This window comes from Aspergillus lentulus, assembly GCF_001445615.1.
Source record: "Aspergillus lentulus DNA, contig: Alt01, strain: IFM 54703, whole genome shotgun sequence".
Classification (NCBI taxonomy): domain Eukaryota; kingdom Fungi; phylum Ascomycota; class Eurotiomycetes; order Eurotiales; family Aspergillaceae; genus Aspergillus; species Aspergillus lentulus.
In genome coordinates, this window is record NW_028322123.1 from 3,033,121 (window position 1) to 3,046,460 (window position 13,340).

At 49.9% G+C, this 13,340-nt stretch overlaps 4 protein-coding genes across 4 annotated transcripts; 3 read left to right on the top strand and 1 right to left on the bottom strand.

The window, feature by feature from the left end:
* Nucleotides 1-353: 353 nt before the first annotated feature.
* Nucleotides 354-2,442, top strand: ALT_0940 (CLPTM1 family protein; the record flags this gene model as incomplete). The annotated part of the gene is made up of 4 exons (XM_033558729.2): nucleotides 354-398; nucleotides 465-1,529; nucleotides 1,585-2,070; nucleotides 2,122-2,442. The coding sequence occupies 4 exons, from the start codon at nucleotides 354-356 to the stop codon at nucleotides 2,440-2,442; spliced, it is 1,917 nt and encodes a 638-aa protein (XP_033414620.2).
* A 595-nt stretch (nucleotides 2,443-3,037) lies between these two features.
* ALT_0941 (Mis6 domain protein) lies at nucleotides 3,038-5,419 on the top strand (the record flags this gene model as incomplete). The annotated part of the gene is made up of 4 exons (XM_033558728.2): nucleotides 3,038-3,056; nucleotides 3,113-3,175; nucleotides 3,243-4,270; nucleotides 4,325-5,419. The coding sequence occupies 4 exons, from the start codon at nucleotides 3,038-3,040 to the stop codon at nucleotides 5,417-5,419; spliced, it is 2,205 nt and encodes a 734-aa protein (XP_033414619.2).
* A 295-nt stretch (nucleotides 5,420-5,714) lies between these two features.
* On the bottom strand, nucleotides 5,715-6,610 carry ALT_0942 (post-initiation translation factor DPC29; the record flags this gene model as incomplete). Its single annotated transcript, XM_089599065.1, has 3 exons — nucleotides 5,715-6,340; nucleotides 6,397-6,481; nucleotides 6,551-6,610. 3 exons carry the CDS (start codon nucleotides 6,608-6,610, stop codon nucleotides 5,715-5,717), a joined length of 771 nt encoding a protein of 256 aa, XP_089456729.1.
* Nucleotides 6,611-6,880: 270 nt separating this feature from the next.
* Nucleotides 6,881-13,331, top strand: ALT_0943 (AP-1 complex accessory protein LAA1; the record flags this gene model as incomplete). Its single annotated transcript, XM_033558726.2, has 6 exons — nucleotides 6,881-9,328; nucleotides 9,379-9,738; nucleotides 9,791-11,068; nucleotides 11,125-11,356; nucleotides 11,403-11,704; nucleotides 11,760-13,331. The coding sequence occupies 6 exons, from the start codon at nucleotides 6,881-6,883 to the stop codon at nucleotides 13,329-13,331; spliced, it is 6,192 nt and encodes a 2,063-aa protein (XP_033414617.2).
* Nucleotides 13,332-13,340: the final 9 nt, after the last annotated feature.

Here is a 13,340-nt window from a genome sequence, read left to right on the forward strand (position 1 = left end):
GCCGATAGTTCAGGCGCCAGACAAGCCCATCGCGGACGGTCGGTCCTAGAAGCCGCGACTGGATAGGAGTGCCGCCAGTGTAGATTGGCGTGAAATCTACCGCAGTATAAGCAAGAGGAGATTAATCACAATATTGATTGCATAGAATGAAGTCCGGAGACGACATCATTGACCATGGTCGCCGCCGAGCGAGAACCGCTACTAATCATGGCCTAAGGCCCGCCAAGGTGGACCGAGCTCGGTTCTCGACCGTCGGCTGTCCGTGTACTGGCTCTACCTTTTCTTCCCCCCTCCCTCCTTTTTGAGACTATCGCTCTTTTTTGTCATCGTCAATCTCTAGTCAGCAGAGCACGATGCCAGAACAGAGACAGCGCAGGGAAGAGCAGGAGTCTGGCGGCGTACGTATTCATTTGTACCAGTGCCCGCAAGCATTGATAAGCTGACATGCACTCGTGTCCTTCTAGTCCGGCCTGAAGGGTGCTCTTCAGGGTCTCGCCATTTTCATGCTGGTGCAGTTTCTGATCAGTCAATTTTTCGGAAACAAGTCACAGAATGCTGGATCCGGAGCGAAGCCTGGCGAATTGACCTCCTTCCAAGCTCGTCCGCCTCGCAGCGAAATCGCCGACTACAGTCCTATCCCCGATACAGTTGCTCCAATTTGGCCCCCAAGCAGCGCCGTTGATATCAGCATCTACGTCTCGCCTTCCATTGTCCTTCCTTCTCTCAGCTCGCTCCCGCCGGATTCTCTTGTAGTGAGTGAAAAGAACTTCACGATCGGGAATTACAGTGACACCAGGGAAATCGCGACTACCATCGAGATTCCCAAGGAAGTCCAGCAAAATGGAACGCTTTGGGCGCATTTCTATGTTGCGCTCACTGGACACCAACTCGACCCAACCGCTAAGGATTATAACACAGATAATGCTGTGCACTTCTTCCGCCCACTGAACCATTATCTTCCCAAGAAAAAGGTCAAGAAGCTCAAGAACTTGCTTGCCAGCTCAGACGATGCCGAGGAGGAGGAAGAAGACAACAGCATCCCGGATGTCTCCATTGCCTCATACTACCACCCCAATTTCACGATATCGCTGATTCCTGATTCCGGAGTTCAGAAATACCGCCAAGTACACCCTGCTATTCGGCAGCACATGCAACTCGAAGCCACGGGCGCAAGAGATGCCTCTGGTCAGAACGGGTGGTACTATCCTATTGTGTTCTTGAATACTTTCTGGCAACTCCGAAGCCACATGACCGAGCTCAACTCTACCGTGAAGACGATGCCCTTGCGGATCACTCTGAACAATCTGTCCAACTGGAAGTTTAGCATGATGGCAAGTGTGGACGAGAATGCAAAGGCTAGCGCCCGGCAAGCCGCATTTGGAGGCTCCGTGCCTGGCGGCGGCGATGGCTCTGAGTTTGAGATGGTTAAGGAAGTCCTCCTTAACACGAACATTTGGTTGCTTGGTACAACTGGTGTGGTCACGATTCTGCACATGATCTTTGAAACTTTGGCGTTCAAGAACGACATTGTAGGTTGCTCCTTTCACTTGACCACAGTATCCAGTCGATCTAACGGCTCTCTAGTCTCACTGGCGCAAGAAGAAGGACGTTGTTGGGACCTCAGTCCGCACTATTTTGGCTAACGTATTCATGCAAACGATCATCTTCCTGTACTTGATGGATAACAGTGAAAACACCTCCTGGATGATCCTTGCCAGTCAAGGTTTCGGTATCTTACTGGAGGCGTGGAAGATCACCAAGACAGTGAATGTGCGTCTGCGTGCGCCGCCAGCGGGGTCTTTCTACTCTTTCCTTCCTTACGTTGTGGTATTCGAGGATAAGCACAAGCTTTCGGAAACTGAGAAGAAGACCAAGGAGTATGATGAAATTGCATTCCGCTGGCTCTATATCATTGCTGTGCCTCTCCTTGGTGCCTATGCAGCCTACAGCTTGATCTACAACACACACAAGTCGTGGTACTCCTACATTATCGAAACACTTGTGGGCAGCGTTTACGCATATGGCTTTTTGATGATGGTCCCCAGTCTCTATATCAACTACCGTCTGAAGGTTGGTGCCCCTCGATTCATACCCCTGTAATGAAGCTAATATTGTCAACAGTCTGTTGCTCATATGCCTGGCAAGGCCTTGACGTACAAATTTCTCAACACCTTCATCGATGATCTGTTCGCATTTACCGTCAAGATGCCATGGCTTCACCGGCTTGCCACTCTCCGAGATGATGTGATTTTCTTCATCTGGCTCTACCAGAGCTATAAGTACAAGGTTGATTACAAGCGGGTCAATGAATTTGGACAGGGAGGCGACAGCGATGAGGAGGCAGAGGAGCCGGCAGCAGCCGAATCCGAGAAGAAGTTGGAAGCGGTGTCTGAAGCGTCTGGAAGGGACAATGCTGAGAAGTCGACACGGAAGAGGAAGTAAGAATGACTCGGAATGCCTTTCTTCTGTGTGATCCGGGAGGAGCTATATACCATAACTTCTGAATGAAAGCTTAGATATAATTTGCCATGAGCAAAATCTACATTTTTTTTTCATGAGTTTTAACCTTCATCAACGGTATCTTTTAATTTCTCAGTCCCAATAACCATAGAATCCGCGTTAGTGAAGAGTAGCCCACTTGTGAGGACAAACAAATGAGACATAGTTCTTGTTTCTCGACTTCGACAACCGACTTAAAATTGGGAGCAGTAGACTACCATATGGTTGATCGCCAGATTCGGTTTAAGCTCACAATTCCCGCGACCCATAGGAATGCACGGTTGAGGATACAAAGTCACGAATCGTTGCATTGACCTGCAAGTAATTCAGACTGATTTCCAAATTCAATTATTTTTACTTGTTGGCAAGAAGACGATTGTGTCGGCACAAGGGCACTCGCATAATATCGCATTGGCGCGAAGAGACGACGGAACGCGAAGAACCACAACAGAACGTCAATGAGCGCGATACTGCCAAGAAGAAGGGAACGCGGCAGTATTTGAATTGAATCCAATCTTCATGTGAGATTCTACAATTGATGTCGTCCGATCCACAAAGTAAGATGTTAAAGCCAGGTCCCTCGAGTTGATGACCATCGCTAACAAGTCGTCAGGCCCGTCTGGCCTAGAGCCCAGGCCGAGTAGCCTGGCTGAAGCACTTGATCACCTAGAAGCCGGTCTGTTTTGCCTGTTTTTATCGTACTGTCGATTTTCGCAGGGTTTCTTGCTAAGGCTTGATTGCAGTTGCTTATGTACCCTCAAAGAAGCGATACACTGATGCTGGTCAACTGGCCAAAACAATCGCTTCGAACGCTTATGAAAGCGGCATCAGCCTGTCTGCACTGGAGCGATTGATCCACATTTTGACACGAAATAATTACCTTGATCAAGGAACAATTACTACCTTGATAAGAAATCTGTATCCGACAGACAGGATATCTTCCAAGGTTGTCACGCAGGTCGTCTGTTCCCTCGGTCCCAGCAAGAACAAGCCGAGTCCTGCTACACAGGCTTCCCTGCTGCGATGGCTCATACTCGTCTACGAATTCTGCGAGGACAGGTCGCATCTCACTAAACTTTATGCAGTGCTGTTCAATCACCTTGATATGATCAGTCTCCGCAAGCCGTTATGCCATTTGCTTTCGATCATCACAAGGCGGAAGCACGTCAAGCCCTTTAGGATACAAGCTCTTATGGAACTGGTCAATGCTGCCGGCGCGGAAGAAAAAGAACTCATCGGCTTGCTTAATGTTTTCAAGAATTATTATCCAGACATCATCGTGGGTGACCTCGGGGCTTTGAGACGGAGAGCCTTGGTCTTCAAGCATCCTGACCCCGAGTGGACTAGTCACGCAAGGCTTCTTCAAGACAGAAATTTGGAGCAAGTACAAGTGGCACAGTCGTCAAGCTTTCAAGTAGTTCATCGTGGAGCAGCGAAGAGAGGAAAAATGGAAGTGATCGTTCCTGTTCTCCAGACATCGAGGGTGTCATCCAACCGCACCTCTTTAGAAGAACTGCGGAGCATCGACCACTTGGTTGAAAAGCTCGACCGGATTGAGCTTCCAAACCAGATTATATCCGCAATGGCAGACAGCATAGCTCAGAAGTATCTATATCTGGCTCAACCGGAGTCTGCGAGGCTCCGGTTAGATGATTGGCTGAGCAGCTTTTTTGACGAACTGTTGGAGCATGCTCAAGATGAAGAACCGGGTACGTCAGAATCTCTAGGTTACATCTTGAGTCTCATCGTGAATTATGTGCGCTATACACAGGTATGCCATCTTCGCCCCATGGATGTACCCCTGTTGACTCGCAGTTTGTTACAGGATATTCCTGCGTCAGTCCAGTCTTTTCTAAGACAATATCTCTCGACTTGGAATGGCCGTGACAACAAAGAAGAGGTTCTCAGTCTTCTTGAGTACCTTCCCATTCAGGACTTCGGTACTTTACGAGCCAACTTTCTGACTCCTCTAGAGGCTGCCATACTGGGCAGCGGACCATTCTCCATGACAGTCATTCTTGACTTTTACTCTTCACTTATTCGGCAATGGGGCGTGAAACTGAGGGCGTCACCTTCAGTCTCTGCAGAATCAAAACCGTTGGGGCGCGTAATCACACATGCGGAACTGCTGGCATTGTCAGTACTAGAGAGTCTTTCGGTGCGTTCCAATACCGACAATGAGGAACCTCGCAAACCGGCCGTCCTGTCTGTCCTTGAGTTCTACTGCGTTCTAGCCGACCTATTCTCTTACGCGTCCGTGAATGGCCAGATCCGTCTTACTATTCCTCTAGCTCCGACAGTCTACACTCTCGTTTTCACACCGATTCTCTCAAGCATCTCTATCATTAGCTCCGTTCTTGCCAACTACAAAATGTCCTTCGAAACATCTCTGACTTCCGAAATTCTTCAAGTACCAAACTCTACAGATTCGCTGTATCCGACTGAATTGGTGGGCCAATTCAACGGCTACGTCATGGATGTCTGCAATCTGGTTTGGCGAAATCGAGGGCTCAATGGCGACGATCCAAACGCACTCGGCTGTCTCCTACCAGCCGCTACGACGAGTGCGCTCACACAATACACTCGGGAATTGAACGAGGCATCCCGAGACAGGAAACGCGATTCTTCGTTTTTCTTCAACCTATCTTCCATTTTCTCTCTCAGTTACCATGTAGCCCTGTGCAACATGTCAGCCGGTTGCTTCACTGGCATAGAGGAAGAGAACAACATCACCGAGGGCAAGCCCAGATTGAGGAAACCCGTGACCCAGAAAGCACTGAGTGCACTTGAGAAAGACGGTGGTATCAAATTGACTTGGCAGGAGTACAGGGTGCGCATGCTTGACTGGCTAGACGCCACAGGAAGCCGTGGAATTGGGAACTTGATGCGCAGTACGATGAAAGCTTTACGTAAGGAATGATGTTAGTGTTGTCCAATATTCAGAGCACTTGGAAGCCTTAGTTGGATTTCAGATACTCTCTATTGGATTTTGCTCTGGTAATACCGTAAAGCGGTCGATCTCAATCAAAGCGGCCCAGATTGACGATCAAAGATTTGATATTTATATGATACAGTAATTTCCTAAGGTATTAGGAGGATCTGTAAATCGGACGTAATGGTGTTTTCTATGTCCTATGTTCTATGTCTACAGCTGCCAGGGTATTCATGAGACTCGTTCGCTATATATACATGACAAGTCCATGTGTCGATGGGTTTCAAAATTGCGTAGATGTGTTCAGATAAATATCTTGAACACTAGAATCCTCTCGTAGAGTACTCAGGATGTCCTCAATTTCCCTGACTTGCTCATCCTCCTTCAACTCCACCATAGTGTCCTTATTCGGATCCCAGATTATGTCAAGTTCCTCGATAGCGAGTCCAGTCATTTTTGTGAGCATTTCGCCCACGCTCTTCGTTTCTGTTGGTTCTGTGAAGACCACAAGTCGGCCTTCATCATCCGTCGCTACATCAATGGCTCCCGCCTCGATGACCTGGTCTAAATAATCATCCGTATTCACGCCGTCCTTCTTCTCAAATATGATCCTGCCCTTCTTCTCGAAAAGATATGTCGTCGGAGTAACAGTACCGCCGGCATCCTTAATAGCATACCGGAGGTCTTGTAATACCCGAGCTTTTTGATCGGTCTGGCATTCGATAACCGCCGCAACAGAATGGGGTAAGATAGCTTCAATCGTTACCGACTCCAGGGCCTCGCCAGTTACACTTATTCCCTGGCCTCTGGCAAGAGCTGCTTCAATCACGGTCTTCGGTATACCGGCACGTTTTGCATTAGAGAGCGCAAGAGTCAGTCGGGGGTTGAACTTGGGATCAGCTCCCCACACTGGAAAAACCGTTAGCATGCGCTGGCCTCGGGGGAACTCGGCGTCAAACACGCACTCTGCGTAGCGCTGCTAATTTCCTTTGCGATTGTTTGACGCTCTCTGCTTTTGGCCTTGTCATTCTTCGCCTTGTCATGCTTGATCTGTGACCATCGATTGTGACCCGCGAACAACGGGGCGCCGCTAGAGAAACTCCGACATATCTCGCATACCGATTGCCCTGTCCGGCGACGTTGCTGTAATAACAATCTTTGGCTCACTATCGATGCCATTGAGAAACAGACTGTGTCACTTTCTGCAGCTGCAGAATCATATAAAACTTGCCATTCAGGAACGGCGCAAGTATACATGCGCAGACGGACCGACATTCTTCCGGCAGCCGGCGATAGGGCCAACTGCCCGATTAAGGGGACCACGACGCAATCAACTGGGAACATAGTTGGGGCTGATTCAGTCATATACTAATTTTCAAAATTTGCCTTCCTTTGTTGTTATTTGTTATATGGTTAATGGGTAATGCCTGACAGAGTCAGCCGGATTCAATGTCTTCTTCTGAAAACGCAACAACAGCTACACCTCCCGACAATGCGGCCCCTCGTGCGGAGCTGGACATCACCAAGCTCCATGCGCTTCCCTCCGAACAGCAGGACCTCTACCTTCTCACCTTCACTTCGGACTTGGTACAATATATCTCGGATCTAGATTCGACTAGCGTATCATCGCAACAGAAGTTCTTGAAGAAGGAACTATTCAAGATCTTGACCCTCTCCTCGCCAACGATCACTCGTGTTATCCGCAACAACCTTGGTCGCTCTTTTGGCGCTATACTCGGCAAAGGGGATCGGGGGATACTCTTTGAAACAGTAACCGACCTACTTGGTATACTGAATGCAGGCAAAAATGAGGCGGAGCTCAAAACGAAGTTCGCCGCGGCTCACTGTTTGGGGGAGGTCTTCGCGGTCGCCGGAGAGAGCGTGTTTGCGCAATCAGGAATTGTGGTATCGGGCTTGCTCAAACTGTTGAAGTCTTCCAGCAACCATACAGGGCTTCGAGGATCAACTTTTGCGACCTTGCGCAAGGTTGTCGTGGGCACTGGAGTTCCCGTGGACGAAGCAACAGCGCGGGATATCTGGAAACAGGCTCGCAATGCCGCAACCAGTGACAAGTCCACTTTTGTCCAGGTCCACGCGTGCCGCTGTCTCGAGCAGTTGGTGAAAACGACACCTTTCTTCGATAATGCGAATGACTTTGATCATTTGAAGACTCTGATCTGGAAAGTCATTGACAGCAATGTTGCGCCTGTCAGACACGCTGCTGCGGCTTGTCTGGCGCAAGCCTTGGTGAAATTGCACGCCTCAGATGCACGAGTCACAGCCGTTCCCAAGCCTAAGAAGATGAAGAGACAGTCTAAAAAGCCCGCGCCTAGACCCGGAGAGGACGAAGATGAGGCTGAAGTTTCCGAATCCTCTGTTTCCAAAAAGGCAGAGCCTGGTTTATACTTCCTCCTGCCGGATCTTCTTCGCCAACTTTCCACTCAATATATGAAAAGTACAACGTCCAATCGCGCACGAGCCGGTGTTGCTGCATGTTACAAATATGTTCTGCGCAACCTAGGCGACAAGCTTGTCGAAGAGCGCTACGGGCAGATTGCGAATCATCTCCTCTTTGAACTTCTGAACCATCCAACAGTAACATATAACCGATTCCGACTCCTAATGACCCGGAGATTTGTTAAAGGAATTCTGGAGGAGACGGTTGGACGGGAAACTCTGCGCGAGAATAGCCAGCTCAATGCTGCTAAGTGGTTAATCAACGAAATTCTTAAGGACTATCCTCAGGTCCTCCAAGAACGCCGCGAGCCCAGCAAATACACACTTGCCAGCACTCTGAGTGCATTGTCTTCATTGATATCGTCATTAGGTTCTGCATTCGGCTCTATGGCAGAAGCTTGTCGCGAGGCACTGCTCCAAGTCCTCCCTCATCCCAGCTACACTGTTCAAATCCATGCTGCGCACTGCTTAAGGAACTTTGTTCTTGCTTGCCCACATCAGCTCATATCATGTGTGACCATCTGCTTGAACAGTCTGAGCAGAGAGATTGGGCAGCTTTCTACGCCCCGGCAGGCGCCCCGGCGCTGTGTTGGATACGCCAACGGACTGTCAGCAATGTTGAGTACTTCTCGACTGCAACCGCTCTACGGCTCTGTTGATGTCTTCTCCCGCGTTTTCACTCAGGCGACTGATCTGCTGAAGACTAGCGGCAAATCAGAGCTTCGGGCAGCGAGTACACAGGTGCAGGTGGCATGGATTTTGATCGGAGGTCTGATGCCCCTTGGACCAAGTTTCGTTAAAATTCATCTGTCCCAGCTGATGTTACTTTGGAAAAATGCGCTACCCAAGCATCTTGGAAAGGAAAATATTGGTCAACGTGGGTCTCTAGAGATGAGTTTCCTTGCACATGTACGGGAATGTGCTTTGGGTTCCCTGTTGGTATTCATGGAGTTCAACAGTAAATTGATCACAGCGGATGGTGCGAGAAGAATCGCTGCTATGCTACAAAATACGGTAGAATTTCTCGATGATCTTCCGCGGCAGAAGTCTGTTGCAGATCTTTCGCAACGCCTTCAACCTTCATTGCAATTGCATGATCTGGCCACAATGGTCCGGCGACGGGTTCTGCAGTGCTTTTCTAAGCTTATTGACGTTCATCCTCTCAGTCACGCAGATGTCATCTCCCAGACTACCCTGTTGAGTCTTTCCATCTCCTCCTTTGCCGACCCAGACTACACGCAACCTGCTCCGCTAGAAAGTTCGATAGCGGCTGCAACCGCTCAGTTTGAGACTCTTTGGGACCTCTGCGATAATTTTGGATTTGGTGTCACTGGCCTAGCCAGACAATATATCCGTGCGACCCTCTCAGGCAAACAGGACAACGACAATGGTCCTGCTTGGTCAGCTGTCGATTCAGCAGACCAAGATATTGACGACGCAGTGAGTCTTTCCTCCACCAGTACGCATGCGCAATCAACTAACAATAGCAGTTGACTTTCCCTATCTGTCAAGCTAGCGAACATGATTCTCTTCTTTTATACTCTTCGAGGAGTGAAAGAGACAGTGTTTTGGCTGACCCGCATGCCACCGGGGTCGTCAATGCTGCAATTGAACTATTCGCTGTTGCTATTCGCTTGTACGCCCCTAAGGTACAGGAAAGTACTATGGAACAGATCGCAACGTTCCTGTCATCCCAGAGTCTTCAGCGCAATCCTGGCCGCAAGGCTGCAATGATCGTCAACATTGCGGTAGCATTACTTCATGCGCTGAAATTCACTGCCAAGGACAGTAGCTCAGCATCCGGCAGGCTCAATCCTGTTACTGAGAAAGTACTGCAGGAGCTGTTGCAGGTAAGACATGCTGAGGACCTCCGTTCACCTATTCTCTAGCTGACAACCGTAGAAATTCGTCATTGACGCGGATCCAATTGTCCGAACAATAGGTGCTGAAGCACTTGGACGACTCTGTGACAGTGCTGAGAACACACTTATGACTACACAGGTCAATTGGTTGGTCGATACTATTGTCGATAACCGGGAGCCTAATGCACGCGCGGGCTGTGCAGCAGCCTTGGGATGCATTCACGCACAAGTAGGCGGTATGGCAGCTGGCCTGCACCTCAAGACAATCGTTGGCGTCCTAATGTCACTTTGCAATGATCCCCACCCTGTCGTTCACTTCTGGGCCCTTGGGGGTTTAGAAAGAGTAGCAAATTCCGCAGGCTTGACTTTTTCACCGTTTGTTTCCAGCGCGCTGGGGATGCTTGCTCAGCTATACAACGCCGATACTCACAATGAAGAGGCTGCAAGCTTGGCAACATCAAACATCGAAATGACCTTCCTTACTCCGGTTGTAATAAGTCGTTGCGTCGATTCACTGATCAATGTCCTCGGCCCTGATCTTCAAGACATCACAAAAACACGAAACCTGATTCTGACACTCCTCCGGCAATTTCAACTAGAGGACAATCCGGCTCTGGTCACTGAGAGCTCCAAGTGCTTAGATCACATGTCACTGTACGCGCCGGGATTTGTGGACTTTTCAGGGTTTGTGAGGCGTCTCCAAAATGAATTATCTGCAGGCAACCCTCTGATGAGGGATGTGGCCATTCGCGCACTGAGTAATCTCATGAAGCGAGATGCTACTTCTGTCCTTCGAGCAGCCACGCCAAATCTGGAAGAGCAGATCTGGCTCGCATATGATGATACGCCTGATAACCTGGTCCTGAAAAATATGATTCTGGACTGGCTGCAGCATACCGCCCTTACAGAGACCGAGCAATGGATTCAGCGTTGCCAGAATACGTTGACCAAAACCCGAGTGAAAGTGGACGACATCCCACCAACGTCTGCTGTTAAGACGGCTGTCAATGACATGCCAGACGACGAGGTTGCAGGTTTCGCATCTGCAATTGCTGGTGCAGGACAGTCGGAGACCGTAAACGAAACTGTTGCCGGTCAGGAGCTGCTGAAATGGCAAACACGCAATTTTGTGATGAGTTGTCTGAGTCAGCTGTTGGCGACGGTCCAGGAGGCTATTTTGCCTGATCAGACAATTCCTGCTGAACTTGCCCTCCAGCACAAGGTTGGAGATATTGTCCGGATGGCATTCTCAGCGTCCACCGCAAATGTCATAGAGCTGAGAGTCTGGGGGCTGAAGATTATCGATCAGGTTCTCAAGGTAACTGGCTCTCGTTCTTTTTTCCACAGGGTGATGATATGACTGACGCATAACAGATGTTCGGCAAAACTCCTGATCCAGATTTTGCAGAGGCGTCTCTCCTCGAGCAATACCAAGCCCAGATCGGATCGGCGCTTACGCCGGCTTTTGCTGCTGATTCATCTCCAGAATTGGCATCGGAGGCAATCAACGTTTCTGCGACATTTATCGCAACCGGTATCGTGACAAATGTAGAACGAATGGGCAGGATCCTGAAGGTCCTGGTTCTCGGGCTTGAAAACTTCTCGAGTAAGTGCGCAGTTGAGAATTCCTGAAAAATACTAATTTTCCTTAGAAAATCCTGACACGACGGAGTTCGGAGATCTCAAAGGTCTCAATTCCAACGCTAAAGTCATGGTCAAGATGGCTCTGTTCGCCGCTTGGGCACGGCTACAAATCGCAAGCATCGACCAGGATTATCTGAACGAGGTCGTTCAACCTTATCTCGCGACGCTCACCCCGCTGTGGCTCTCTTCTCTCCAAGAATATGCTCGGCTAAGATTCGAACCGGACATCTCAGGCAGCTTGGGTACTGGCCCACAAAGTACCAACCTAGACGAGGTGTACGCGGCCTTGAACCGGGAAACACTCTTGAAGGTGAGCCCAGTCAAAACAGGCCTGCTCATGACAACTCTGACCCTAAAAACCGTAGTTCTACCAAGATTCCTGGCTGAGCCTAGTGGACGCGATCGCCGGCCTAGTCGAGAAGGATATCGATTTCGTCTTCGACGCCCTGGACGGAAAGACAACGGAGCCCAAGGACCGAGAGGAAGAAAAAGCCAACATGCTTAACGGGGAAGCGGCGGATAAGAAACATGATATCAACTACCGTGACGAACCAGTCGCATTCTTCTTCGTACTTTTTGGCTTGGCATTCGAAGCTCTGGTTGACCAGTCAACAACGCCATCTCAGCGCCTGGATATCCTGCAAGCCCTCAAGAGGATTCTGAGACCAGTCATATCTGGAAATGCTATCTACCAAGATGCCATCTTTTCCGAGACTATGGACACTTTTGATCGGCTCGCCCTTACGGAAGGAACCCCCATCCAGACGGTGATTGTCGAAATAGCGCGAAACCTCTCACTGGACCACCCATCAGCCAAGGCTGGAGATGCACGCAGCGACCATCTTTCCGATGACATTGAACAGCTTTTCGAGCTCACGCGAAGTATCATCCTTGTTCTGGCTGGGCTGCTACCGAACCTGCGTGAGAACACTTCTGTGGCCCGATTCAACGTGACGTCGGATGACTCCTTGTCGCTGATTCGGTTAGCCCTTTCATCTCTGGTCCAAGTTGCCTCCATTTTTCCCTCCATCATCCGTAATGACCTTAATGCATGCATTCTGCACATCTTCACCACCATTTTGGCGACCGGGCTGTGTCAAGCGGAGGTCGTGCCTCAGGCTCTTCCGACGTTCAAACACTTTATCCATGGCATCAGCCATCCCAAGAGCTCCGCGTCAGATGAACCCCAGGATCTCGCCGTCGTCTCTCACCAGTTGCGCGGGTGTCTCACACGCTTCCTTACGACTCTGACAATCGCTCAGCGACGGGAGTCCGAGTCATCCCTACCGTGTGCCAAAAACACACTCCTTGCTATTACGATTTTGCTAACAACCGGGGGCCACATTCTGCCTCCTCAAGATCCTGCCATCCCTCGTGTCCTGGACGAGCTTCTAGACTGTCTTCAGGACGTCGGTCTTGCCAATGTCGCTGCAGGCTGTATCCGCTCAATCCTTCTCACCTCCACACCAAGATCACCAACCGATGACCTCATTGCCAAGTATCTCCTTCCCCGTCTCATAGCCTTCTTGGTCGGTTGTCCCCTTGGCAAAGAGGAGATTCCAAGCGACCCCGAGAACTCAAGGACAGTCATTGCACGTACGCTAGTCGCCTACGCCACCAGCGCTACCTTTGCCGCAAATGAATTGCCCACGGCGCTCTCCCTGGTTATGTCCGCTCTTCTCGCGCGCGCAAAACGCGAGAGCTACCCGGTATACAGAGAAACCGCCGCTCATCTACTGGAGCTTGCTCGAGCGGACCAGGCCACGTTCCGAGCTCTAGTAGCCTCGATGAAGCCAGACCAGAAGAGTTTTCTTGAAGAAATTCTTCGAAGTTCCGATCCTGGAACGGGCGCTCGAGCTGGGCGAGCTGAAACGAGCGGTGCGCAGTCGGAGACATCGCAAAGTTTGCCGAGTATTGCGCTCAGATTCGATTTTTAAATGACCCGG